Below are 20,819 nucleotides of genomic sequence, written 5' to 3'. Positions count from 1 at the left end.
TGAATCTCAAAAAAATTAGAATATCGTTAAAAAAGTGACTTTCAGTAATTCAGTTCAAATTGTTATTGTTGATGATTATGGCTTAGCCAAAAATCAGTGTCTCAGAAAATTAGAATATTATATAAGACCAATTGGTACTTTTGGCAGTGTGGGTAGTATGCCAAGTCCTGCTGGAAAATGAAATTGGCATCTCCATAAAAGTTAAAAATAATAAATTTACTTTAAAATATGTGTATACTGGGGAACCATGCTTCCTCTAATCTTTTTTTTTCTAGATCTATACTTTTTAGTAATATGTTCTCTTGTATTTGTTGTATATAGATATTATTTTATATTGTTGTATATTGGACACTTCTGTTGTGTCCCCTGTGCTGCTGCTACTTTGCAAAACTCTTATCTTGAAAAATAAAATACAAATTGCATATGAAATGTGCGAATGTACACTATGCTTGTTTTCAGAAGAGGATTTACACTCTTTTACTTAGAAATTCTGAAATATGGCATGTTATTTCAACTGGGTGTAAAGTCTTGCATAACACAGTAAATGGAGATGAATTAAAATGACTGATTAAACTGTAAATATATGCAGATTATTAATTACTTGAATTTCTTGTCTCTTAATAAAGTGTTTGAGAGCATCAGTTAAAGTAAAGTAGTGAAGAGGTAGAGTTACAGGTATACAGTGAATAATAGCTCTATTTGAGTAATGTTCTAATCCAGATTATAGAGAAGCAAAAAACACTCAACTAAATGAAGAAATGAAGATCAGTCAACCCGTGCAGTAACCAAGACCATCAAAAACATGATGATGAAACTGGCACTCATCAGTATTTTGGTTTGTTTAACACTTTTAAATGACTACATGATTCCTTATGTCTACATCATATTACATCATATACGTATGCTATATCTTGTATGACCCAATATATGTATGAGGTATACATTCTTAGAAAGCTACGTGTGTACCTGTACCTGTGGGTCATATAACACATTACACTCAGGGGCTTACATAAGCATTACATAACACTTATGGAACACACGTATGACCCTGTGTCCTGACAATGTAGAAAAACAAACCCATGCATGTGCGTGTGTGTGTGTGTGCTGGTGTGAGCACTGGTGTGTGTAAGTGCTGGTGTGTGTGTGTACATGCTCCAGGGAGAGGTGACCTCACTCGGTCCTCTGGGGACCATGAGCTCACCTACTGCTTGCCAGGACAGCAGCCACACAGTCCTGAGAGCGGCTGCACTGATTGGCTTGTTTATCAGAGCCGGCGAATCAAACTCAGTGACCCGATAATGGCCATTTGTACCAATTACATAAATATAGATAAATAGTGTCAATAGAAATAGAGCTCAGATCAGAGATCAGAGCTTAGATACGATACTGGAAATAAACAACTGACATTGCATTATTTTGTGATATACAGAATTTGGGAATATATATATAAAATAATTATTTTCAGCCGAAATGTCTATGCAAGTTAACAAGACAACATGTCAAATTAATAATGCACTCTGTCTCCAGTACTGTGGTAAAAAAAACAACGATGTTTTTGGTACTGCGATCAAATATATACAGCACTGAAAAAAAATAAATAAAAGACCACTTTAAAATGATGAGAATTCTTTGATTTTACCAAATTAAAAACCTCTGGAATATAATCAAGAGGAAGATGGATGATCACAAGCCATCAAACCAAACTGAACTGCTTAAATTTTTGCACCAGGAGTAAAGCAGTGTAAAGTTATCCTAAAGCAGTGTGTAAGACTGGTGGAGAAAGGAGAACATGATACCAAGATGCATGAAAACTGTGATTAAAAACCAGGATTATTCCACCAAATATTGATTTCTGAACTCTTAAAACTTTGAATATGAACTTGTTTTTTTTCTTTGCATTATTTGAGGTCTGAAAGCTCTGCATCTTTTTTGTTATTTTAGCCATTTCTCATTTTCAATAAATGCAAATAAATGCTCTAAATCACAATATTTTTATTTGGAATTTGGGAGAAAGGTTGTCTGTAGTTTATAGAATAAAACAACAGTGTTAATTTTACTCAAGCATATAATATAAATAGCGAAATCAGAGAAACTGATTCAGAAACTGAAGTGGTCTCTTAAATTTTTCCAGAGCTCGTTCACACACAGAAAGTACTGTATAAACCACAGTTAAAAAGTAGGTTTCTTACCCTGGATTTGAAAGCGAGGAGGATTTTGGGCAGGAACAGGACAAGGCACTTTACAGCAATGGTGATGTACTTCAGCACAAAGTCCGTGATCCCAACCACCCAAATCAGATCAAAGAAATCATAGCTGTTGATGTTCGGCCTGCTGAACATTAGGCTGCGGAGGAGAACGACACAAATTTAACACAAAGATCTCACAGCAGTTTAAATGATTATTTTATTATTATTATTATTTTAACAATAGCCCTGTTTACACTTGCCATTAAACCGTATTTCAATCCAGTATGTAGAAATTGCCCATGTTTATAGTACGAGGTTGTGGTTGTACACTTCTGTAATGCAGATTAATGCAATCAATGAAATTCTGTTTATTGTGGATGTAAAAGTTTGCATAGCTGCCAACAGGCAGACACTATGGGTTTGTGCACTGCTGCTTGCTTTTACACGCTAGATAGCAATGAACGTCTGACAGTTAACATCGGTCTAGGATGCCTTTACTCTGTGTTTTCCATTGTCAAAATAGCAATTAACCACTGTTAACATCTTTCTAGGTTGCTTTTACTCTGTGTTTTTCCGTTGCCAGGTTAGCAATTAACGTCTGACAGTTAACATCTGTCTAGGTTGCTTTCACTGTGTTTTCCGTTGCCAAGTAAGCAATTACTGTCTGATGGTTAACATCGGTCTAGGTTGCTTTCACTGTGTTTTCTGTTGTCAAAATAGCAATTAACCACTGTTAACATCTGTCTAGGTTGCTTTTACTCTGTGTTTTCCGTTGCCAAGTTAGCAATTAACGTCTGACAGTTAACATCGGTCTAGGTTGCTTTCACTGCGTTTTCCGTTGTCAAAATAGCAATTAACGTCTGTTAACATCTGTCTAGGTTGCTTTCACTGTGTTTTCCGTTGCCAAGTTAGCAATTAACATCTGTTAACATCTGTCTAGGTTGCTTTCACTGTGTTTTCTGTTGTCAAAATAGCAATTAACCACTGTTAACATATGTCTAGGTTGCTTTTACTCTGTGTTTTCCGTTGCCAAGTTAGCAATTAACATCTGACAGTTAACATCGGTCTAGGTTGCTTTCACTGTTTTCCTTTGCCAAGATAGCAATACACTATCTTGGCAAAATATAAAATAAACATTTATCTGAACACACTTAATTTCCAGACCACCACTCCCATCAGTGTAGTTTTATTTAGAAGCACTGTTGCTATTTTAACAATGCATATGGAGGGCGTGAAAGACTGTTGGGGTGTAAGATAGCAATGAACATCGCAACATGCCTTGTGTAGGGTGTAAGATAGGACAACACATCTTTTTCAAGGACATTTATGCATTTTTCAACAAGACAATGCAAAACCAAATGCTGCACACATTACATTACAAGGCATGTTTGTGGAAGAAGAGGATTCAGTGTGCTGAATCTAGATGCTGAATTTGTGCACACTTCAACATCGTAAATCTGGAAAGTTAAGTAATGTCTGATTCTAATTTTGATACAGAATAAAGAAAATACAGAAGAAACGATAAACTTGTCAGTGTCCCAGTACTTTTACCCATATAGTGCATCACAAAATGTTTCAAGTATCAAAATACAAACTGAATTCATATAAGTAAAGATGATAAATGAATAATGATGAGATGGAAGGGATAATACTAAATACTCACATGATGTGCAGACACACATGATCCTACAGAATGCAAACAGAACAATAAATATAAATAATGGAAAATGAAATAATGGAACATTAATAAATGAAATAAATGATAAAAGAAATGAAATCAGAAATCTACAGTGTGATTGGAGAACTAACTACTGGAGGATGATGCATGTGTGTAAAAATGGTCCTGGACTATAAACCCCATAAACACTGACCTGTTGTGCAGCTCCTCAGCACTGAAAGTGTAGTACACATAGACAATGTTGCCGGCGAGAAACACCAGGATCCACAGAGTGATGAACACAGAGCGCTCCTCCTACAAAAAAAAACATATTATATATATACGTAAATTCTTAAATTAAGCACAACTATCTTCTAATGGGGTGAGCAATTTTTTCTTAGTAAGATTTCTTAACATAACCTATAATCACAAACTCTCAAAACGAGTGAAGTAAGACTAAAATCAAGCAAAATGCCCTTATTTACTGGTTTAACTTTGTACATAAGAATCAGAATTACTTAATTTCAGACCCTTTCAGACCTGATTTATATTCCAGTGATGGAAAAAATATTAAAATGCCTTTTTTTGCCAGTAATGCACGAAAAATAGGACTTTAATACTACATAAAATAATATAAAATCCAGTTAATTTCAATTAACTAAAATATTGTCCATTGCATTGTAAGCCTATGTTTAACATTTTGGTTTTGTTTTATATGTGATATTGACCTTTTCACGTCACAAACCATTCCTTTACAGTAAAACTTAACTCTAACTTAATTCTAAATCACATATAATTAGCAAACTTGTTGGGTTTTTAATGCCTGAGCTGCTGTTTTTTTTCCCCCAATAAAGTGGGCGGGGCTGAGCTACTGTTTCATTGGCTGCTTTATGCTCTATTCTAATGGACAACAGTTGGTCTTAATTACTGTTAGGTGCAACAAAACATTAAACAAACAACATTAAAAAAGGAAATACATGATGTTCATTGTAATGATCGCAGGGTTTGAAAGGGTTAAATGACTAAAGCATCTATTAAAATGCTAAGTGCTCCTATATAATGATCAGTGGAGCTGAAAAAAATAATAATAATAATGAGTGTAGAAAGAAGGCGGTCATAATGTTATGCTTGATCATTGCATTGGCGATATATATTGCAATACTGTAAGTAAGGTGACAGTGATTTTTTTTTATTTATTATATTTAAGGAAAACGGAAATAGAATCTGCGCAAACTAATAAATAATAATCAAATCTGTGTTTATAACGATAACAATAAATAGTCTATGAGGTGTTTATTAATCGACAATAATTAGGCTAGGGGTGGGCGATATGGCTCTAAAATAATATCACGATATTTCAGGGTATTTTTGCGATAACGATATACTTGGCGATATAGGAAAACTAAAATAACTCATTAATTTCAGGAATATAGTATAATAGTATAACAGAATAATCATAATGTGGCAAAATAAATAATAGAGCATAAAATAATATAATGCAGCAAATAATATTGCAGAATATTTAGTGCATGCATATAAACTGCAAATTAAAACAATTATACAATAAATACACCTAAAGCTTAACAGTAAATAATAGACTACTTTTAAGACAGAACAGCCCTATTATCACGATATGGATTTTTAATATCATGATATTTCTGTGTCACGATATATTGTATACGATATAATATTGCCCACCCCTAAATTAGGCACACATAAAACTTGTGCTCCTTTTTTTTCCCCCCCATCAGTCAGAATTAACATATCTGATAAATAATATAGAAAGTCAGCTTAGTTATTTAATGTTTTTTTTTTTCCATGTTAATATACGCCACGTTATAAATACTGGATAAATTATTAATCTGGGTATGATATTTTATTCACATATGTTAATGAATGCTGACTAATGGAACAGAGATAAGCATCCAGAAAGATTTGTAAAAACATAATATTGCTATATTTTGATATACAGTATATTGTTACTGTGTTTCTCCCCCACCAGCATCCTGAAGATACTGAGTCTTACCCTTAGCGCCACTTGGTGCTTTAGAGTTGAATTGGCGAATGCAAATGTGCTGGCCATTCCAATACACACAGCAATACCTAAAGGATATACACACATATATTAATAAAATAATTATTATGATTACAGTAATACAGCAACATACAGTACCAGTCATAATTTTGGGCAATTTCAAAATTGTAGATTAATATTAAAGACATGAAAACTGTTAAGTGACACATATAAAATTACGTAGTAAACAGTAAAAAAAAAAAAAAAAAAAAGTGTTATTCCTCCACATTAATCCCCTGATCTAAACCTGATGAAGTGAGATGGTGATTTGAGGTCATTTAATTGAATTAAAGGAAAAGCAGCAACTATTGTTCATCACCTCCAGGAACTCCTTCCTTCAAAACGCTGAGAAAACTATTCCAGGTGACTCTCCCTCATGAAGACACTGAGATTAAAATCTCACCAAGAGTCTGCAGATCTGTCCTCTAATAAAAATGCACTACTTAGAGGAATCTAAAGTATATAAAACATATTCTGGTTTCTTTAACACTTTTTAGCTTTAATATAGTCTTCAATATTAAGTTTACAAGGAAAAAAATCATAAAAGAAAGAAAACACATTGAATGAGAAAAATTGTGTCTTAGAAAGTTGATGCTAACTTGCTCATTATAGGCTTTATTTTCAATATTATTATGATTGATACACAAGAAATCAGGGAATATGCCAATCAGGCCCAGTTCTTCTCACCTAGCTTGTGCTGGAAGCAGACTTTAGCGAGGAGGATGAGGATAAAGGGCAGTCCTCTCTGCAGCCATGTGACCACGGCTTTGAGTTCAGAGAGAGCAGGAGCAGGGGCCGACGCCTCATCACCTGATGGTAGGGAATAACATATATAAGTGCATATTATCACTAGGGCTGCAACTAATGATTATTTAAAGATCCACAGATTATATTTTACGATTATATAGATTATATTTTAGTCAAGTAATCAACGATTATTTTTGTCCACCATCTCTAAAAATGCCAGAAACAGCTGAACATGGGATTTTAAAGGCATTTAAATGTCGAGATGTTGTTAAAACATGGAAAGTACTGATATTTAGTGAATAAATGAGTGAATGAGCCCATTACCCATCTTCCATAGCACTTCTGTCCCCGGCACTTTGTGTAGTGCTGTACTGTTGCAAATTAACGATTAGTCGAAAATACATTTAATCAACATTGCCGATTCCTTCGGGATAAATAAAGTATCTATCTATCTATCTATCTATCTATCTATCTATCTATCTATCTATCTATCTATCTATCTATCTATCTATCTATCTATCTATCTATCTATCTATCTATCTATCTATCTATCTATCTATCTATCTATCTATCTATCTATCTATCTATCTATCTATCTATCTAATCATTGCAGCCCTAATTATCATCAACATTAATTTAATACAAGATACACTCACTATAAAATGAAAAGCTGTACCCAAAAGGTGTCAATCAACAGAAATTAAACTTGGTGGGTATTCATGCAAGTCATAGAGTCATACACTGACTTAAAATGGCTGGGGGTCATCCACAGTGGAGAGTCCGCCTTTGGTCTTGGTGGAGACGACCAAGCAATCAGTGCAATCATTACAGGCACTGTATGAGCCCACAGTTACGGTAATGAGGTGCAGTGGTTCAACCTTTTTTTTTTTTTTTTTTTTTTTTTTTAAATGCACCCTGTTGCACTATTCCAGCAGGACAATGCTCATTCACATATTGTTGCTCTCTCAAGAGCTTGCCTTGAAGACAATATTCTATATACTATACTAAGCCATAATCAGCTGCATTGCCAAGAATAAAAAACGCATTTGAAAAACGTGTGGGATTCTGCTATTGCACGCGTTAACAACTTTATTCCACCCCTACTACACAATCTGCAGTAACTGTGTGAGTAGACTGGAGCTGCATTATTAGATGAATTTTATCACAGGACATCATTGGGAACCTCTACAACTGGAAGATAGGGGACATATTCTACCTCTTTATACACTAATTACAATAAGCCTTTGGTTTATATAAATTCTGTACATGAAGTTCTTTACACAAAATCACTCTGACATAATATAAAGATTAATAAAGATCTCACCAGATTCTTACCAGTTTCAGTCCCTTTCAGAATAAGCCGTTTAAGGGCTCTGGCACTTTTATGCAAATAAGCTGTTTCTGGCCACGCCCCAATCTTTACGCTGAGCGTTTACCACGCGTTTGTGTTAGCTTGTGCTAAATTGCAAAACACAATCAACCTAGTTCATGCTGAACTGCGATATAAGCACAAAACACAGACAGCAGGTACAGATCCCTCCCTCAGACAAAGTCTTCTGGCTAATCCTGCTATGTAATGTCTGAGGTTCTCAAGCAAAATTACAGAAATTATGTTTCTTCAACTGATCTAGTGGGTGGGGCTCTGGTGGGGGTTGACGGGTGAGGGGTGGTGCTAGGGTGAGTCTATGCAGGTTTCCTGGTTTACTGTGATGTCACAACAAGGGAGCCATCCAAAAGGCTCATAAAAACATATGATTTTTGATCTTGGAGTGTTTATAGGAACCATTGACATATTTTTGCAACTATTACTTCGAACATGAGTATTCATATTAGACATAATTAATCTATAATGTGACTCACACATTACTTAAGCTAATAATAATAAAAATTTAAGCTACAACTGGTCCTCACCTCCATCGTCTCTACTGCCGTGTCTCTCAGACGAAGAGGCAGAATGGAGCAGGGAGGAGCGGTGCTGTCCAGACTGGTGGAAATGGTGATGGTGGTGGTGATGGTGGTGGGGTGGGCGGGGCAGGTAGGGCGTATTCTCTGCCCGGTGAGGAACTTCCTCCCTGGACGAGGCGGTCATCTGGATGAAGACCTCTGGAGGAGACCCCAGGACGAGTCCAGCAGCCTGGAAGGGGGCCGAGGTTACGGTGCCGGCAGAGACCCCCACCAATCCGGAGAAGAGCTGCTGGGGGGAGGTGGGCGGGTCCGGCTTCAGGCAATCAAAGACCCCGCCTTCATCCAGACTGCTCTCCGAACCGAGGGTTTGACTCCTGTTTCTGCAGATTCGTGAAAAAGAGGAGCATTTCATTCAAAATCAGCGAAACACAGCTGGACAAAAATTATGGGATACCTGCACTTAATTGTTTCCCTAAAAATTATTTTTTTAATGCTGCTTTTGTTAAAGTAACTGCCTCTACTATCCAGTTAAGAAGGTTTTCTATAAGATGTTGGAGCGCTGCCTTGAGGATCTGATTGAATTTAGCCATAAAACCATAAGTAAAGTCAGGATCTTAGATGATCACCTTGTTACCACAGTTGTTTTCAATTGTTTTTATGTCTTTAAGGTGGAAAATACATTAAATTAAGAAAGAAAATGAAAAGAAAATGAGAAGGTGCGTACAAACTTTTGACTGAACTTTTATGTTTTGGGTTATTATGTGTAATTTTAAGGAAAGTCCAACCTTTCAGGTGGCATGCCATCCGTGTTACTGCTGTGGCGTCTCTGCATGGCGCCCACTTTTTCACCAGAAGATGGAAATCTGTGGGGAAAAAAGACAAACTTTGATGGTTAAATATACATTAAAATTTTGCAATCCATACTCCCCAAATGTCATATATGATAACAATGCTTTTAACAGGTATTGTTAGGTAAGCCACTGGTATTTTATATCTAGCACCACCTAAGCAGAGATGTGTAGTAACAAAGTAGAACTACTTCACTACTGTACTAAACAGTACAGTACTAAAATGCTGTATCTGTACTTTACTGGAGTATCTTTTTGTTCTCACCACTGCACTTTACATACTGTACTGGAACATTTTATTTGTTATGTGATTTCATATGTTTTTTTTTAGATTTTATGGAGTAACCACTCATGCTGTATGAAAGAAATAAATGTTGACATAGTGGCATTAAATTGATTTGATGAGTTTTCTACCTGTGTTTGTTTGCAGACCACAATGGTTCACGGCATCATAAAACGGCATATTTACTGAGTAATATTTTATAATAGTTTTATAATAATTAAATAACATTGAGAAGAGACAAAGAATATTTATTTGCATGCGAGATGTGCAGGGAGGAAACTATTACTGTCACATAAAAACAGCAGGGCCTAAGATTACTGCAGGGATTCTCAGTTAGCCATACACTGTAGGTTATCTTATTTTTCTTTTTCTATTGGGCTGACTTGATTTGGCTTAGGTTTTCAAACCCTCTCAGCCTTGCCCCAATTTCAATAGTCGGTTCTGATTGGACAGTGATTACATTTCATTTTGGCATGAACACCACAGTGCTCCTAGACGAAATGTAATCCTGTGCACTGTGATTTGCTTTTGAACGTTTGCAGCACCCCACCGTGGAATACAATGCAGTTGATTGCATTTGAAGGAAGTTCTGATACAATTCTGATATTCTGAATTCTTGTGTATTCTTGTTTTTCTATAAAGAGATCAAGTGCAGTAAAATGTAATGTAATATTGGTTTTGCATTTTTACTGTAGTGTAGTGTTTTTTTTAATTCGGGAAGATTTCTCTCCATAAAAACAGCTCTAGCTCTTTAAATAATCAATACTTCAATGCTCTGGCACTTTTATGCAAATAAGCTGTTTCTGGCCACGCCCCAATCTTTACGCTGAGCGTTTACCACGCGTTAGTGTTAGCTTGTGCTAAATTGCAAAACACAATCAACCTAGTTCATGCTGAACTGCGATATAAGCACAAAACACAGACAGCAGGTACAGATCCCTGCCTCAGACAAAGTCTTCTGGCTAATCCTGCTATGTAATGTCTGAGGTTCTCAAGCAAAATTACAGAAATTATGTTTCTTCAACTGATCTAGTGGGTGGGGCTCTGGTGGGGGTTGACGGGTGAGGGGTGGTGCTATGGTGAGTCTATGCAGGTTTCCTGGTTTACTGTGATGTCACAACAAGGGAGCCATCCAAAAGGCTCATAAAAACATATGATTTTTGAGCTTGGAGTGTTTATGGGAACCATTGACATATTTTTGCAACTATTACTTCGAACATGAGTATTCATATTAGACATAATTAATCTATAATGTGACTCACACATTACTTAAGCTAATAATAATAAAAATTTAAGCTACAACTGGTCCTCACCTCCATCGTCTCGCAGTAAAATGTAATGTAATATTGGTTTTGCATTTTTACTGTAGTGTAGTGTTTTTTTAATTCGGGAAGAATTCTCTCCATAACAACAGCTCTAGCTCTTTAAATAATCAATACTTTAGTGATTTTTATTGGTTCTTTCTTTAAAAACACACAGAAATCCTTGGCCCAACCCCTGTATTTATAAACCATATGTAGCTTAAACTGCACAGATGGCCTCGTGTTTGTATTAATAGTTATGTTAAAAATAAGCAGTTTAATGTTGATTTAATGTGATTACTGGTAACAAAGGGCCTGTCAGTACTGCACTGAGGATCAGCCTTACAGCACTGTTTACAGCAGCAGCAGCAGGGTAACTGCCATAACATTACAACCATTTACTCAATTAACCAGAAAACACCTCAGTTAGCTAATTAACAATCCTAAGAGATATTAGACCATCTCACCACCATCCTCCTCCTCTTCCTCCTCCTCCTGCGGCTCTTTAACAGCCCCAGCGCCCCGCTCTCACTCCGCTTTAGCCGCTCAGCTAACACCGCTAGCTAACCCTGTACACAGCAAGCGGGCCGCATCCGGGGGCGTGATCCCCGCCAGCCAATCAGCGCCCGCCCTCTGTATAACACTTCTCCCTTCTGTTACTGAATCAGATTCGGTTCATCAATTCACAGTTCGATTCATTCAACGAACCGATTATTTCACACTGTGCGAGACAGACAGATAGATAGTCATACAGAAAGTGATAGATAGATAGATAGATAGATAGATAGATAGATAGATAGATAGATAGATAGATAGATAGATAGATAGATAGATAGATAGATAGATAGATAGATAGATAGATAGATAGTCATACAGAAAGAGGCAGAAAGATAGATATACCGACAGACAGACAGACAGACAGACAGACAGACAGACAGACAGACAGACAGATAGATAGATAGATAGATAGATAGATAGATAGATAGATAGATAGATTTCCCACTAGTTCCCACTACTATTCAACAATATTTACATAGAATGGAATAGAAGAGTAGAATAAGTAAAATACACAATTAACATACAATAAATAAAAAACAATATACATCTATCATACGTTTACAGTATATATTTATTAGTATTATTATTATTATTAATAATAATAATAATAATAATAATAATAATAATAATAATAATAGTAATAACAATAATAACAATAATAATATAAAAACTACGAAAATATATATATATAAAAGGAAAAATATATTTAAAAATATATATATTTTTTTTATTTGAGTCGATTCCGTCACACCTGTGAATCGGTTAGAACTGCCTCCTGAAAAAAAAGAACCGGTTCAAATAAAGCGATTCAGTTGCAAGTCGGGCATCGCTTGGTTAGCTGGGCTAGCTCAGACGCTGCTGTCAGATTCTGAAGCCTGTTTTTCCCCTCTATTTTCTTACTCATATCTTTTATATACACCACCGAAAATAAGTTATACAGATTAACATATATATTCAGCGCAGTGTCCGCTTATTCATTGATTATTCACTGATTTATTCGCTTTTTTAGCGTCTCGAACGAGGAGATGCTAGCTAGCTAACTGGTGATTTAGCTTAGCTAGCTAGTTAGATGCTATGCGGCTAATTTAACCTTCCGCTTGTTTTGATGGTTTCTACGGAGCAAAAACGGCTTTAAACTCGAATTTAGGGGCGTAAACTCGATGAGAAATATGGGTAATCTATGAATTAAGTTGATAGGTTCCTAGTATTTGTGTTTATATTCATTATTTTAGCCTAAAATGGGTTAAATTCGTGAAATTTAGCTGCTACAGTCTACCGCTAACCGATATCTAGTAAACTGAGCGCAGTTGCTTTGTTAGTCTATTGTTAGTCTCGTGAAGCTCCTATAGAAGCTAATATAGATATTCAGTCAGTCATGCTGTGCTAGATTAACAGCTAGCTCGGCTGCGCTGGTAGCTCTAGCTCGCCCTGAAGTACCTGGACCTGGTGCACATCCAGAAGAAAGCCTCCATGGTGGTCCGCAGGCTGCTGCGCAGACGCTGGGTCCTGGGGGTCGTCCTCGGCTTGTCCCTCCTTTACTTTCTCACAAGCACCTTCAAACAGGTGAAGAACTGAAGTAAACTCACACAAAACACCACCATACACACAGACTGTGTTACTGACTGTACTATTCAGTGCGTCTCCTGAAATCTGGGGTATTAAAGAGAGTCTATACTGCTTTTGTTGGAGTAACTGTCTCTACTGTACAAAGAAAAGCTTCCTTCAAGATGTTTACATGTAAATTCGTTAATTGAATCACTGATGAAAATGCATTTTCTGCAGTTATCAGATATTTAAGGGCCTGTCAACGTATTAATCAGATTTTCTGCAGTTATCGGATATTTAAGGGCTTGTTGTCGTGTTGATCAGACCACTTTTAAAATAAGATTTTCTGCAGTTATCAGATATTTAAGGTTCATGTCGACATGTTGTAATCTGATACTGTCAACATCTGTTTTTTGTTTTTTTTTGCAGTTATCAGACAGTTAAGTGCATGTCGATATGATCACATTACTGTCAAAATCAGATTTTTTTTGCAGTTATCAGATATTTAAGGTTTGTGTCGATATGTTGATCAGATTACTGTCAAAATCAGATGTTCTGCAGTTGTCCAATATTTAAGAGCTTGTAGAAATGTTGATAAGATTTTTTATCAAAATCAGATTTTCTGCAGTTATCAGATATTTCAGGGCTTGTCCACAGGTTCATCAGACTACTGTCAAAATAAGATTTTCTACAGTTATCAGATATTTAAGGTTCATGTCAACATGTTGATCAGATTACTGTCAACATCTTTTTTTTGCAGTTATCAGACAGTTAAGTGCATGTCGACAATATCACATTACTGTCAACATCAGATTTTCTGCAGTTATCAGATATTTAAGGTTTGTGTCGATATGTTGATCAGATAACTGTCAAAATCAGATGTTCTGCAGTTGTCCAATATTTAAGAGCTTGTAGAAATGTTGATAAGATTTTTATCAAAATCAGATTTTCTGCAGTTATCAGATATTTCAGGGCTTGTCGACAGGTTCATCAGACTACTGTCAAAATAAGATTTTCTGCAGTTATCAGATATTTAAGGATCATGTCAACATGTTGATCAGATTACTGTCAACATCTCATTTTTTGCAGTCATCAGACAAGTAAGTGCATGTCGACATGATCAGACTACTGTCAAAATCAGATTTTCTGCAGTCATCAGATATTTAAGGTTTGTGTCGATATGTTGATCAGATTACTGTCAAAATCAGATGTTCTGCAGTTGTCCAATATTTAAGAGCTTGTAGAAATGTTGATAAGATTTTTATCAAAGTCAGATTTTCTGCAGTTATCAGATATTTCAGGGCTTGTAGAAATGTTGATAAGATTTTTATCAAAATCAGATTTTCTGCAGTTATCAGATATATTTACTTATAAGGTTCATGTCGACATGTTGATCAGATTACTGTCAACATCTGATTTTTTGTTATTATTAGACAATTACGTTATTAGACAATTAAGTGCATGTCGACATGATCACATTACTGTCAAAATCAGATTTTTTTTTTTGCAGTTATCAGATATTTAAGGTTCATGTCGACATGTTGATCAGATTTTTATAAATCAGATTTTCTAAAGTTATCAGATATTTGGATTTGGTTAATTTCAAAATCATATTTTTTGCTATTATCAGATATAATTAAGGTTCATGTCGACATGTTGATCAAATTTTTGTCATAATCAGATTTTCTTCGGTATTAGATATTTGGATTTAGTTACTGTCAAAAATGTAAAAATCTGATTTTCTGCGGATATCAGACAAGAGAGCTAACATTTGGATCAATAACCAAATCTGTTTTTCTGCAGTTATTGAATAAAATTGAGTGCATGTCGACATGTTGATTGGATTACTAAGAAAATCACCCCATAACAAACCCTGGTATTTGGGCTTATTGACCTGTTGATTAATCCAATCACTGTCAAAATCTGATTTTCTGCAGTTATTGAATAACAGAGTGCAAGGAAATGCATTGATTGGATCACTATGAAAATCTGATTATCTACAGTTATCAGATATTTGAGTGCTTTGATTGGGTCACTAACAAAATCAGATTTTCTGCAGTTATCCGACAATTGAATGCGTGTTGACATTTCAAAATCTCAAAATTTTTGCAGTTATCAGACAATTGAGAGCTAACATTTAGATCACTATCAAAATCTGTTTTTCTGCCGTTATGGAATAAAATTGAGTGCATGGAGACATGTTGATCAGATTACTGTCAAAATTTGATTTTCTACAGATATCAGAAAATAGAGTGCTAACATTTGGCCACAATACAGCAATATTCTTATTTACTGGTAAATTTTGTCCATGTCTACAACCACCACTGTTCATTACAAATAGTGCGTTTAGTCCTGTTGAATTGTATAGAGTGCAACATTTTTTTAAATTAAATTTATTGTGCTCAGACGTATTTAGACATTAAATTAATTTTGCTTGTGTGTCTAAATACCATGTGTTGGGATAATGTATATGTGTAAATATGTTCTAAAATGTTATTTCCATATGAATCAGCCCTAAGTAAAAGTGTTGTCGGTTGAGACCACTTTGGAAATGACAAATCCTTCAATGTTTTGCTACCAGGCAGATTCTTTTATGCCTAGCATTTTTCACAACTTGACACAGTGTGAAAGCTGCTGTTTACGAGGTGTGAACTTTCAGAATGAGTGAGCTGATTGATGTTTTGCTTCACAAAATGACTTTCTCCAAAATATTTCTACATTGACTTCCAGTGAAGTTCAGAAAGCTTTTTTATCTTTTCTCCTGTAGCTGCTTAGTGTTACCTTTCGTCAGCAGGTCCGCACTGTGGGTAAACCCAGCGACTGAATGATTGGAGAAAGCAAACAGAACAAAAATGTTTAACACCTCCTAAACACATAATGTGTGTGCTAAGTTTATCTCTCAGCCCCATTTCTGATAATGTCAAGCTGCTTTAATATTGGTTTTGGCTAGCTAAGGTTAAGGCTAAAATTTGTTTTAAGATTTAGGGTGTACTCACACTTAGCATGGCTTGGTTGAATCGTGCTGGAGCACGGTTCTGCCCCCTCCACATTCCCCCGCTGGCCTGCACTCACACTACGTTTAAACAATCCGTGCCCGAGCACACATACATCATCACTTACGGTGCCGAATTCTGCACCCCGCCATAAGAAAGCACCCTCTCTCGGGAGCATGTCTTTTTGATAAAAGTGGAGATAATCCCTATTTAACTTACCTAACTTACATTTATCTTACTTTAACTTGCGCACCAAAAGTCATTGTTCTTCTCTTAACGTGCCCTGGACTGCCAGAAATATGTCATAATTAATATCTGGCTGTGTTTATGAATAATTATAGGCTCAATATAGACACCCAGTATGCCATTTTAAAGCTTAGAATCTCTGCTTTTCAGTTATCTAGCCTAGTTAGCTGTACTTTCTTTTAGACAATAAACATTTAGGGCGAAATATGCCTTGTTTATTAAAAATATGATATCATAATTTCCATATTTGCGTTTACAAAAGCTGTTTACACACTCAGTACAGTATGTACAGAACTCACTACTCACACCTGCGCAGCTCAAATTTGTTTTCAATTGTTGCAATTCCTATTTAAAAACTGCACACTGCGCAACTATATGTGCTTGTCTGGAATACAGGACCTTTTTACTGTATTTACTTTCTTGCTCCGCCCCAGATGGCTCCGACCAATCAGAGGAGACAACATGCTTGCGTGGTTGTTTTAATTCGCGTTTGTGGTACGTTTAGGTTTGTGCCTGTGTGAAAACAAACCAAACCAAGGGGGAAATGCTCCATATAAACATTAACGTTGACTAAATGCGGACCAGAGAAACTATGTTAAGTAGGCCTGTCCCGATAATTAATTATTGACTTATCGTACAATATATTTTTCAATTGTGATCATTTTTGCCAACGTCAATTTTAGATTGGAAGCCCAATGTCTGCTCTTAATAATGAAAAGTTAGTTTCACTGTAAAATGGTATAATAGTGTTATTATGCTAGTATTTTATTACTGTGGCACATACTGTCTGAAAGCTCCTTTGGAGAACCAGAAGCAGGAAAATGCATTTTCTGTAGTGGTGCTTTAAAAAATTGACAATATTATCGTTTATCGCAATCATTTCTGGAAATTTTGTCATCATGACAGGCCTAATCTACAGGTTTGAAGACGTAGATCCCTCACTGAACACCTGATGTATTGTGTGCAGGAGGAGCGCCCCGTACACGACCGGACGCTCCTGCAGGCGAGGGAATCCGACCACCACATTCCCTGGAGAGTGAAGTTTAACCTGGGCAACAGCAGCAGGCAGATCACGCAGTGCAGAAACTCCATACAGGGGAAGGCGCTCCTCACAGACGAGCTCGGTGAGCGTCGTAAGACCTGTCTCTTCAGTCGGATTGTTGTGAGAGTGATGCACTGTGTGTAAAGTTGAGCCTGTTGTTTGCTGTTGTCTCTCAGGTTATGTGTGTGAGAGGAAGGATCTGCTGGTGAACGGTTGCTGTAATGTGAATTCTCCGAGCTCCAGGCAGTACATCTGTAAGAGCTGCCTGCCCAACGGCTGCTGCAGTGTGTACGAGTACTGCGTCTCCTGCTGCCTTCAGCCTGACAAGGTGCCAACACCATCACATTCATTACATTCATTGCATTCGTTTTCTCAGATAGTCTACCAGGGGTGCTGAAAAAAAATAGATTCTTTAAAGAATCAGGATTCCTAGTCCTAGTGATTCTGAATCGATTCAGAATGCCCCAAAATCGATTTAAAAATGCGTTTAGTTTTTTATTATTTTATTATTATTATTTTTTTTACTCTTAGCCCTGACAGTACTGCATTTCGCATTATGGGTCCACTTGGCCACCGTAGAAGAAGGCCATCTAAGCCACTCTACTGCAGGCTAGTTAGTTAGCTCGCACCGTTTATCTAAATGGAGTCCTCTTGCATGGAGCAGGAGAAAAGCCAGTGTTTAAACTTCAGTCTGTGAAAATTCCCCACTAATCGCCTGCTGTACCACAAAGGATTTACCACCATACAGATCAGTCGAAGGCGAGAGGGTTTAAGTTCATGGTTAATATGCAGGACCCAAGATATGTTTTACCTTCACATAGCTTTTTTTTAATGATAAAACAGTGCTACAACTGTTTAATATGTACGGTTCTGTGTGTTTAATATTTAAGGTTAAGTTTTTAAAATGTAGCCCTGATGCAATATGCTAAAAAGACTGCAACATGTGTGTTTTAAAGATTTATGAAATATGAATTTTTGCAAAAAACTTTGATACAGTAAGGAACCTAAAATGATTGTTTTAATTATTGTTTCATCTTCTCAGTCACATAATTAAAACAAAATGTATAAACCACTTGAATCGGACAAAATTGTTCTGGAATCGAAAATCGTTTCTGAATTGCATCGTGACCCAAAAAATCTGAATCGAATCAAATTGCTGAGAGATTTGCACCCCTATATATAGGGATTGGCGATATGGCCCTAAAATAATATCACGATATTTCAGGGTATTTTTGCAATAACGATATACTTGGCGATATAGGAAAACAGAAAAATAATTCATTAATTTCAGGAATATAGTATAACAGTATAACAGTATAATCATAATGTGGCAAAATAAATAATATAGCATAAAATAATATAATGCAGCAAATAATATTTAAAAAATATTTTCATGCATATAAACTGCAAACAAAAACTATAAACTAAAACAATTATACAATAAATACACTTAAAGCTTCACAGTAAATAATGGAATACTTTTAAGACAAACCATCCCTATTATCACGATATGGATTTTTAATATCATGATATTTCTGTGTCACGATATATTGTATACGATATAATATTGCCCACCCCTACCTATATAGTCTACTGTCCCCTTTTTTCTCTCTCTGTGAACTTTTTAAATGTACCCTGTTTGGTCTAAACCAAAAGAGCTAGAGAGCATGCTGGCTAATCCAAATAGCCTACATCATGGATCTGATGTACCGAAATGTAAGAAATCCTTTATAAAGTTTTGCTTCTCTTGTTTTCTCTCTTTCAGCAACCTCTTCTGGAACGTTTTTTAAACAGAGCAGCAGAGGGGTTTCAGAATCTCTTCACAGCAGTGGAGGATCACTTCGAGCTGTGCCTAGCCAAATGCCGCACCTCCTCACAGGTGAGTATCAAAACAGATGAGTGTTGAGTGGATTTAACAGAAAACCAAAATGCACTCAAATGAAAAAATAAAAATGTTAGAGGAAACACTGCAATTTGACTTCTAATAAATTCGTCGTTGTTTGATATATCCAGTCTTTTCACTTACTAGTGCATCTAAAAAAAATAGGGTATCATTGAAAAGGTACTTTATTTGAGGAATTCAGTTCAAAATGTGAAACTCATATATTATATAGATGTTTTACACACAGAGTGATCTATTTTAAGCGTTTATTTATTTTCTTGTTGATGATTTTGGTTTACAGCCAATGAAAACCTAAAAATCAGTGTTTTAGAAAAGTTGAGTATTATATAAGTCCTGCTGGAAAATGAAATCTGCATCTCCATATAAGTTGTCATCAAAGGGAAGCACATGCGCTGCCCTGCTCTTTTTTACACCACTGTATGTCATGGTATAAAACCATTTAGAACTCCAGCCTTCTTAGTTCTCAATCAATCTATTAGTCAGTCAATTAGTCATTTAATTAATCAATTACCTGAATTTAAGAATCAAATTATAATGGGTTCACACACTTCGGACAGTTATACAATCTTAGGCCCATAGGTTACTTACCATATTTTTCGCACTATAAGGTGCACTTAATGGGGCCGTATTAACATTAGCTGCTAACCGTGCTAAGCGCTAGCTCTTTCCCTATTCAGACGTGAGTATTATCGGCCTGTAGCCTGCTGCTAACCCCGGCTAGTTCTGCTGGAGCAGCATTAGCATTACTCGCTAAACCACATTAAGCACTAGTTAGCTTTTAAGTTAAACTCATGTGAAATTTACCTGATGTATTAGTTGATTTTATGATTTTTGTCTGTTTTTTTTCCCTCCCTCCAGAGTGTCCAGCATGAGAACACCTACAGAAACCCCCAGGCCAAGTACTGTTATGGAGATAGCCCCCCGGAGCTCCTGCCCATCTGAAGCTTCTGAATCACGTCTCGATCAGAAACGTTCACATTTCAGCTCGCCTAACGACGGAGTGTAGATCTGTGTGAAGAGACGATGATATGCTACCTCCCGCTTCAGGTTGTTTTTTTGGACAGTTTGGGTCTTTTTAAGTCCCAAATAGGCGATGAACTGAACCTAAATCATAAAAATCATAACGTGGCAGCGGGGAAGAAGGATGGACGGAATTGTGTACACTTCATAAGTGCATAGAACCATCTTAACCTCATCAGTGATGATCATTTATGTTGCTTTTTAGGCAGAACTGCATTCAGATACGCATTTTTTTGTTTGTTTATTTTATAACGTGGTGCTGCAAGTATTTTCAGGGCCACTTCATGCTTTATTAAAGACACGCCTTTCCAGGTAAAATGAGCAGAAACTTCAGATGCATCGTCTACATCCAGTGGGCGTGACGCTGCAAGCTGCGTTATTGTTTCAGATTAGACCATTTATTCATATACATTCATTAAAATCTCATAAATTAAAGTGTAATTCTAATGTAGTGCATATGAATGCAGTAAATGTTGATTCCAGTAGAAAATAAAAGAAAATACAAAACTTT

General features: G+C 36.1%; 2 protein-coding genes across 4 annotated transcripts in view; one reads left to right on the top strand and one right to left on the bottom strand.

Annotated features, from left to right (window-relative positions):
- Window positions 1–13,077, bottom strand: part of rnft2 (ring finger protein, transmembrane 2) — a 24,128-nt gene extending 11,051 nt beyond the window's left edge. The window contains exons 1-7 of one of the 2 annotated variants that reach the window (XM_049470381.1): window positions 12,997–13,077; window positions 9,355–9,432; window positions 8,576–8,949; window positions 6,605–6,727; window positions 5,870–5,946; window positions 4,058–4,158; window positions 2,190–2,343 (exon numbers count right to left, since the gene is read on the bottom strand). In XM_049470381.1, coding sequence (XP_049326338.1) covers window positions 2,190–2,343; window positions 4,058–4,158; window positions 5,870–5,946; window positions 6,605–6,727; window positions 8,576–8,949; window positions 9,355–9,432; window positions 12,997–13,031 — 942 coding nt within the window. In that variant the 5' untranslated portion in view covers window positions 13,032–13,077. Of the gene's footprint in view, window positions 1–2,189; window positions 2,344–4,057; window positions 4,159–5,869; window positions 5,947–6,604; window positions 6,728–8,575; window positions 8,950–9,354; window positions 9,433–11,468; window positions 11,624–12,996 lie in introns of those variants that run through there. The other variant, XM_049470382.1, reaches the window with a different exon arrangement.
- Window positions 12,985–20,819, top strand: spring1 (SREBF pathway regulator in golgi 1). 2 transcript variants are annotated; one of them, XM_022668425.2, is made up of 5 exons: window positions 12,985–13,122; window positions 17,250–17,467; window positions 17,562–17,713; window positions 19,151–19,264; window positions 20,147–20,819. In XM_022668425.2, the coding sequence occupies exons 2-5, from the start codon at window positions 17,296–17,298 to the stop codon at window positions 20,228–20,230; spliced, it is 522 nt and encodes a 173-aa protein (XP_022524146.1). In that variant the 5' UTR covers window positions 12,985–13,122; window positions 17,250–17,295; the 3' UTR covers window positions 20,231–20,819. The 2 variants fall into 2 exon arrangements, with proteins under 2 accessions (XP_022524146.1, XP_007259023.2); XM_007258961.4 differs by having other exon boundaries at window positions 12,990–13,122; window positions 17,311–17,467.

Source organism: Astyanax mexicanus, chromosome 22, assembly GCF_023375975.1.
Source record: "Astyanax mexicanus isolate ESR-SI-001 chromosome 22, AstMex3_surface, whole genome shotgun sequence".
NCBI lineage: Eukaryota > Metazoa > Chordata > Actinopteri > Characiformes > Acestrorhamphidae > Astyanax > Astyanax mexicanus.
Note: the sequence above shows the minus strand (reverse complement) of the source record. Positions and strands in the feature narration are given on the sequence as shown.